The 8,459-nt window shown below is 39.9% G+C and overlaps 1 protein-coding gene across 3 annotated transcripts; it reads right to left on the bottom strand.

Moving 5' to 3' along the window:
* Positions 1-620: 620 nt before the first annotated feature.
* Positions 621-7,464, bottom strand: LOC120561945 (zinc finger protein 706). Of its 3 annotated transcripts, XM_039805289.1 has the most exons (4): positions 6,662-6,788; positions 5,974-6,122; positions 2,173-2,296; positions 621-1,989 (listed from the first exon to the last, which is right to left on the bottom strand). In XM_039805289.1, exons 1-3 carry the CDS (start codon positions 6,744-6,746, stop codon positions 2,201-2,203), a joined length of 330 nt encoding a protein of 109 aa, XP_039661223.1. In that variant the 5' UTR covers positions 6,747-6,788; the 3' UTR covers positions 621-1,989; positions 2,173-2,200. The 3 variants fall into 3 exon arrangements, with proteins under 3 accessions (XP_039661223.1, XP_039661224.1, XP_039661222.1); XM_039805290.1 differs by lacking the exon at positions 6,662-6,788 and adding an exon at positions 7,303-7,464 and having other exon boundaries at positions 621-2,296; XM_039805288.1 differs by having other exon boundaries at positions 621-2,296; positions 6,662-6,786.
* Positions 7,465-8,459: the final 995 nt, after the last annotated feature.

Genomic DNA, 8,459 nt, shown 5'->3' with positions numbered 1-8,459 from the left:
ATAGGGCCCTAAAACTTCTACCAGAAAGGTAAGATGAAAACCATTTTAAATCTGATCAAGACATCCCAACCAGATCACAGTCTATTTATCATAATATTATGATCAATAGTGTCAAAACCAGATGAAAGGTCCGGTAGGACCAAAACTGTATATCCCTTAGAGTCAGCTGACATCATAATATCACTAGAAACTTTAAGTAGTGCAGTTTCCGTGCTTTTTACGGAAACCAGACTGGAATCACCCAAAGTTCAATGAAAGTACAGATCCAAACTTATGTTGTACTTGCGAAGCGTGTTGTATGGAATCGTCCATGTAATTTTTGTGTAATCAAAATTAGGTAGTTAAAAAGAAACCCATATTTTTGATATAGAAATTTAGAAAAACAGGTCAAATTTGACCTGAAGACAACACAAGGGTTAAACTCACGCAAGATTTTACTGGGGCACAGCAGATCAACACTGGGGCATATGCCCCAGCGAAAGGGGTCTAGCGATGCCTAAGCACTACGCTAATAATCCGTACAGCTCAAAAGGCCATTAAACAACCTAACACAAACACTCACACATGCATACACAAATAATAAAATGCATATTTCTACATGATAAAAAAGCACAACTTAGTAATGGTTCATGAAAAAGTTAAACCTTTATTATAAGGCCATACATAACATTGTATGGACAAAGAGATGATTATTACAAAAGTAAAAACATGGCTGGTTGTCAGTCCAGACTTTAGCACAGTAATACAGTGTCTGTGGTTAATGACCAGTAGGTCCAAATGTATTGAAAATAGTTATTTTGTATAAATTAAATTTCTGTGTATTAGCACGCTACAAAAAGAAACTAATGTAAAAATAAAAACCAAAAATAACTTTACTTTTTTTACAGTGTAATGTAGACTTTAAATGTAGGTTCAGAGTCAAAATACTTTTGCACCACCATGATGGTTTAACACTAAAGAGCAAAACGACACTGCACTTGGGATCATTTTCACATTGAGATGACTGTGTGAGACCGGTTACGCTGCAAAAATACAATAGTGATGAGCCAAATCACTATCAAATATTACAGCGATGCATACAATTATACCATTATTACAATGACAAAGAGGGCGGATAGGAGCAGATCGTTAGCGTTATCATTTACAATGCGCAGTGCCAACTTATGTTTACCCCAATTCACTCAACAGACCCCTTCTAACAGTGTCAAAGAACTGTTTTAAAGCAGTCATACCATTGCTTTATGATAAGAGAAGTTAAGGAAATTGTGTCACTGAAGGGTTTGCTATGAGTAGACTTGCAGTGCCCTCTCTGGTCAACTTTTTCTCTTTTGCACATGAGAAAGTTACACAGTTGACATGAACTAGACACATTTCATGAATATCTGAGGAGATGCAATACAATGCACAATTTCAGTACCCGTGTAGCACAATGTTTATTATGTTCTTCATATCAACAAAAATTATAGACCTGTCTTGAAACTTTTTAAAATTATCCAGGCAAGGAAAAAATAAAAAGTAAATCTGAATCTACTCAAAAGAACATTATTCAGTGGGAGTGGTTTTGAATAAGTGTCTTTCCAATCTCACCATCCAAAGTCATTCTGTTAATTATAAGCCCAACCCTGGCACATCACAAATTAGTTTCAGAAAAAATCCATAATGGGTTTCACAGTATATTGGATTTGGATGCAGAGGACTTCCAATGATCACCCCAGTGTTACAACTTTGTTCAGCTGAGCCATTGCCAATTCAGAATGTCTTCTAAATTCAAAGCATCAAAGTCTTGAAACAGTGGGAGCCCTGACATGGTGTAATGGTGGCCGGGCCTATGGACATGCTGGTCTTGTGCACATAACATTTTTGAAATGATCAGATAAGAATATTGCATACAATCGGAGATAAAAAAAAATACATACATGTTTGGCACAAGCCAAGAGAGGGTAGCTGTCAGTACTGGACCCAGATCAAATTCTGGTTTGTGGAGGATAGCTTTGTAACAAACAAAAAAATACAATTTGGATAAAAGAACATGGGCAGGCAGTTCCAGTAACACCCCTGCATAAAAACACTCAATAACTAAATTAGAGAGCATGAGGATTAATTGAAGTTGTACTGAAGATATCTTATCTAAAACATTATAAAATGTATAAGCCTGTCCTGAATCAGCCCCACCTGTCTCACTGAAAGACCGGTGAATCTATTACGCCTCCACACTGACCAACTCCGGGGGCATGGAGGACTTAGGATGTTTGCTTTCAAAGTGCTGCTTAAAGGTCTTCGGGTCGGGCATTTGTGTCTGAGAAAGTGTGGGAAAGAAAAAAAAAGTGAAAAATTAGAAAATATACTTTGACAGTATATGAAAAGCACACTAATAAAAATGTTTTGCATCTAGCAGAGTTCCGCCCATTTACAGTGTACCCTCATGAAATTATATGTTTGCTCACATACATCAAAGGCGCCCACAAAAGGTGGATATCTGGGCACATATTTACCAAGCCTCTGAGGATTACTCACAAGAGCAATGCTAAGAACTGACTTAAAGGTCCAATATGTAATACTGACAACTAGTGTTTAAAATAGTTACTGCAGTACAAATTCAAAATCCTGGAGAGAGTCGTCTCCCCCGCCCCCTCCTCCCCAGACTCGAAGTTCACAGAGGTTGCCAGGCTGAGACCAGAGCATCCACAACAATGTTGCTAGACGCTTGTCTCACATAACCAGACATTACTTCACAGCACAGCGGAGTAGCTAACGTTAGATGCTGGCTATATTGACCATCATAAAAGGCCGTGCTCATGCAGAGCTCTGTACCCAACTGACAGACACACTTTTTCGGCTTAGAATTACGGTAGGAACCGCTAAAAACCCCACAACCTGGCCGTCCTCTCTACACGCCAGACAGACACACTTCCTCGGCTTAGAATTATGATAGGAACCGCTAAAAATAACACTACCTTGCCGTCCTTTCCCCCCGACTGAACACACTTTATTGGCTTAGAATTATGGCAACAATTGCTAAACACACTGCAAACTCAAGGTCCTCTCTTCCCGATTTACAGCCCCCCTCCCTTGGCTTCAAATAACTCACCGCTGTCGGCTACGGCCGCTGAGCAGTCTACGCGATGTAAACGGCCGTGGCCCGCTTGCCTGGTCCTCCGGTAACGTTAGCAGTTAGCAGGGTTAGCATGGTGGTGTTGGCCAGGACCAGTCGGGATCACTTTACTGGCTGTGTCTCAATTGTTTTTGCGAGTAACCAACTTGGGTACTCTAGTTATATAATTCAATGGGAGTAGCTAGTGACATAAAATGCCCATCCCTAGTAGCCGTGATAAATTAGCCTGAAGCTAATGCTTAGCTACCTGTTCAGGAGGAAATTAGTCAACTCGGCGTCCTTTTGGGCTCTAAGCTGTCTCCATCTTTCAAATACATCTCCAATATTTACCCAGACAGGTTTGTTACGTCTCTGGTCACGCAATTGTTATAAACATGCCGTTTTTTTTGTCGGGTAGAATCTATCTCCGTTGATCCTGTTAGTTAGTTTGCTGCTTTCATGACTGTACTAACGTTACAGCTGTAGCGCGCTGGGTTTACGTTTCTACAGGTATATCTGGCAACCCGGCCTGGCTGTCAAACTGGGCAGTTGATACCAACACACAGGCCAAAACACAAACAGAAATTACCTCACGGAACGGAAATTTCAAAAGGAGAAAATACTGGCATTAGCATTGTTGTCAGAAAAGATAGTATTTCAACTTAGCATGTTTCCTTAATATCTGATGATGCATTGGGGTCATTTTTGGATTTATTACAGTAAATATATTACATATTGGACCTTGAAGAGTAAAACAATTCCTGTCTTAAAGCTGCGCTTAAAAGTTAGTTATCAAGTAGTCTCACTTTGCCAGACCTTCCTCCACAACACGGAGGAGGGTCTGGCTAGTCCACACAGCATTCCAGGATGGGAGAAAAACGTGCTGTGGTTTATTGGCATTTCTTTTAAACCAATCACAATCGCTGCAAGGTGCCCTGGTGCCGCTGCAAAATAGCCTCGGGAAGGAACTTGTTTTGGTGGAACGTGTACGTTCAAAAGCTGTTTTAGTTACTAGGGTATCTGAGGAGCAATTAACCATAGTCCTCAGAAATCCACCGAAGTTTAGAATAGAACCCCGGAAGTGGAAGGTCGTGGATATAGACTAGTTATCAAGCATCTCAGTTATAATTTAAATAGAGATGCACCGATTACAACTTTCTAGGCCGATTCCGATTTTCTTTGAGTTAGGCCAGCCGATACTGTTTTTAGCCGATTCCGATTTAATTTTTTCTAACCACTTTACAGCACACACAAATATTTATTTTTCTTTTCTTTGATAGGACATTTAGCACATAACATAGAAAAATGTTTTAACAGTGAAAGGATCACTATAAAATAGAACTAGATAAATTACTCCTGGTGTGGGAAATTCACACACATCTAAAGTTCAATGTTGGAACCATTTCCTTCTTTTCACATCCAATATCCAACTAAAATAAATGTGATTTGGGTTTTTGGTGTCGTCCCTCCAGGCCCTACTTTTTCCTTGCAGGTGTTGCATATTGCAAACTCGTTATCTTCTGCACACATGCTGAATAATTTCCAAACAGCTGACATGTTGCAGGTTAATTAACGAGGTTCCCTACATGTGGAAGAATAGCGCCGACACGCGATTCACACCGCCAGCGGGTACGTGCGACACACGGCGGAAAAGTTGAGAGAAAGGAAACTTTTGGAAACTGTGCTGTGCGTCTGTGTGTGCGTGTGTCCTTGAGAACTCTAACTCGTATAACTTATGTTGTCAGTTAATTGTAGCGTTGACCGGCGTGAAACTGGCATATGTCAGACTGACCTGCCGGTCGCCGGTCATGGCCGAGCACGTGAAAACCGGCCAATTCTGGTCACCGGCCGGTCTATCGGTGCATCTCTAAATTTAAATGAAGTGTAGGACTATATCTTAAGTGTCAGTCTTAAAGACATTTTGCTGTCTTTGGCCCTGGGTCCGTATTTATCAAACTTCTCAAAGTGCCATTTTAGTCTTAAGTGCTAAGAAGTGCTGAGTCAATACTTAAAAGTGTTCTTGTGAGTAATTCTTAGAGGCTTGAGAAATACGGCTCAGGTCTTTCACCACATGGTCACTGATGGTTTAAAAGACATGTAATACACCATGTTAAAAAATGCCAAAGTGTTCATACTCTTTCAGAGCTGCTACCTTCAAAAGGTGATGGGAGAGGCTGGTTGCCAATAATCGCCAGGACAACAGATTACTTAATCAAAAAATCTAATATTGCATTTACAGGTGACATAAGGTAACCACCTTTCCTGGGGAGTTTAAGTACTAAAATGTAAAGAGGAAGTAAAGCAAGAGTTTGCATATATATATATATCAGTTAATATCTGTCCCAGCTGTTAGTATAGAACTACGCTGGCAACACACCGAGACAAACAGTTCAACTCAGCAGCGAACACAGACAGCGGCGGAGGTAGGAATAAGCAAAAATGTGCAGAGAAGACTTCACGAAGCACTTAGGAGCTCTGCACATTTTCATACCTGCAATGCGCGTCTGGACAATCACTGAAGAGGGCGTGACTGCCAGACAGTCTCGGAAAGATAGAAAATGTGGCCAGAGCCTCCTCAACCAACTTTCTGAGAGGGCTTTTTAACACTTTCAGAGTGTCTAAAAGAGCATATACAAGAATTGGTTATAGTCCCCCAAAGATGACACAGGCAGGGAGCAGGACTACAATTCATACTTACACTACAGTCTCTTCATACACACAAGTCTCATTGTTGAGAACAACTTAATGTACCTCAGTACTGTAAGGCATGTGGCTCCTTTGCCTGGCCCTCCATCTACTGATATCTATTCTGACTTCACGGTTAAAGATATCAAACTCATAAAAGAATAATTTGATGTTCTGTTCTCCGCCTAAGCACATACCCGACACACAGTGCACGTGTAGACTAAAGCAGCCTTAGCTGCTGCCTTCTGGTCATGGCCTTTGCTCTTCTTGATGTCTGCCTGCTTTTTGGCATTCTTCTGCTGGGACTGGAACTTCTGGTGCCCACGGGCCATATCTGATGCTAGACCTGAAGAAATGACACAAGAATTGGATCAGCACAACACCATGATGAAGGTGATGAGCCATAAACTGAGACACACAATCAAACCTAAAACCTTCTGAGAAGGGGATGGAAAGGGAAATGGAAAGCACAGAGGGATTGAAAGACGCACTAAATGTTACACCAGTTGAGGCTTCCAATGAAGCAACCTTGATGATTAACAATTTAAGAACAGCTGTCTAACAGGATCAATAGGCTTCAAAATGTGCAAGGCAGCAGTGGCTGTGAAACATCTTTAAGAAGTAGGTTAATTGCTGCTTTTTTTGGGTCACAAGGATAGGGCAATTACATTAGAAATTTCCCCAAAGAAAATCAGACTGCAGATTTTCAAAGTTATTATAGACAGAATAGAACTAGGTCAGTGATACGGTTATATGAACTTTGTTTTGAATGGATACTGATGGGGCAGGGGCTGTTAATCCATCAATACACTGGGGTCAATCAGCTCAATTTAGTATAGTATAGAGGATCTTTGCTTTAGCTAATGCTGTTTCTTTGTTAATTACCTCTGCTAGCAAACAACAGAAACACGTCTAAACGCTGCTGTGTGGTGGGATGCGCTGGAATGGGGTAAAGAACCCATAAAAACATTCCGCAGAATTCCACAGATTTTCAATCTGGATCACCGCAGAAAACTGTAAAGTAAAAACAAAACAAAATCCGCAGTTCCCATAATTAAGTTTTTATAAGCTGCCAAACTGAAAACAGAGTTTTTAGGAAGACCAAAGTGGATAGTCAAACATGAGGCATCAGAAGGAAGAATGGGAAAACGGCCGTTTTCCCATTCTTCCTTCTGATGCCTCATGACGGTGGGCTCTAGCAGTAATGTTAGCCAACTCTAGCTAGCTACCGAGCCCGACGGTTGCAAAGGGATGCTGTGGAAGACAGGTCGTCTTAGGAAAACAAAACTCACATCTGGAAGTAGCTACAGTTATAGAATAAATATGACAGATATTTAATTTATTACTAATCAAGAGAGGCAGACATTCTGTTAGACGGTTGCTACCGCGTTTACGTTAACGTTATAGAATAGTTTTGTGACACTATTTTGTTTACAGGAACACATAACGTTAACTTTACAGAAAATAGGAATGTTGATAGCTATTAGGCATTAAAAGTCATAATACACATTTTGTAAATGCCTTACCAGTGTAAATAAATATATTACTGAAGATAGCCACCAAAATAAAATTCAAGAAACGCCATGTTAAATTCCCTGGACTTTCCACAGCTTCCAGTGGTTTTTCCTCATTGTGCTGGTGCGCATGCCCACCAGCCCCACACTATGCTGCCTTCATGTGTTGTCAGTGGTCGCGACTAAAGCGTTCAACTTGTGGGTATATGGTATATATGGGTTGGATAGGAACATTTCTGACAGCACGTAAAGGCAGCATCAGTTCCATCCTCTCTTGTAAAAGAAAAGGCGGTGTCAAGGCTACTTACAGCTGAAAAAATAATAAAATAAAAACTCAAATACGAATGTAACAAAGTTTATGAGCGTAAAGCAGCACTTTAACTATACAAAACACGTTTTTAAAATAACGCGCAAAGCCAGCCACATTTGTGGGTTACATTTGTGATTAACATTTTCTGTTTGCATGGTGCAAAATAAAATGGCTACCACAAGGTGTCACGGTACAGGCAACAATAAGGCCCAGTTTACCGGTCAGGGCCCTAAAGTATAATCCGTTTTTTGTTTTAAACCAAAAACGAAAAAACAAAAAAACGGGTCGATATTTCGTTTTTCGTTTAAATCCAAAAACCAAAAAACGGAAATATGAGCTCCGTTTTCCCGTTTTTTCAATGTCCATGCAATTTGAAAATTAAGTGGAAAATTGCTCGTTTTTCAACTGTTGCTTTTTTGTTATTCATCTTTCCGTTTCAACCCAAGAGCGAGAATACGGGCTCATTTTTATAATGTGCATAATCATTGAAAATCTGATGGAACACAGGTCTCGTTTATAATGTTATTTTGGTCTTACGTCTTAAGATCAAAGTTGACTAAAAGAAATCCACTCTGGACAGGAAGTAACATTAACGTGTCAAAATAAAAGTATAAGAGCTTTAATAACTGCCAGAAGAACAATGTACTTTAGCTTTTGCCTGTAGCTTGTCAGATTAAGCTACAGTTAATTATTTAGGGTTATATAAAGTATTTAATTGAGCAACATTCATTAATATAAGCCACAAAGGGAGTAAGAATGGATATTGTTTTAAAATAGAAATAGGATTATAATATTTTTTGCCAGAAGAATGAGGCACTTTATGAATACATTGTTTGCCTGTAGCTTGTCAGATTAGGCT

This window comes from Perca fluviatilis, chromosome 7 (assembly GCF_010015445.1).
Source record: "Perca fluviatilis chromosome 7, GENO_Pfluv_1.0, whole genome shotgun sequence".
Taxonomy (NCBI): domain Eukaryota; kingdom Metazoa; phylum Chordata; class Actinopteri; order Perciformes; family Percidae; genus Perca; species Perca fluviatilis.
This window is presented reverse-complemented; position numbering and strand designations above follow the sequence as displayed.

Excerpts from the sequence above, each read along its gene's own strand:
- LOC120561945 (XM_039805289.1), bottom strand. The coding sequence starts at position 6,746 with ATGTTTTTATGGGTTCTTTACCCCATTCCAGCGCATCCCACCACACAG. Across the intron at positions 6,123-6,661 it reads TCTGTTGTTTGCTAGCAGAG|GTCTAGCATCAGATATGGCC; the intron begins GTAATTAACAAA and ends TCATTTCTTCAG. Across the intron at positions 2,297-5,973 it reads ACACGTGCACTGTGTGTCGG|ACACAAATGCCCGACCCGAA; the intron begins GTATGTGCTTAG and ends ACACTTTCTCAG.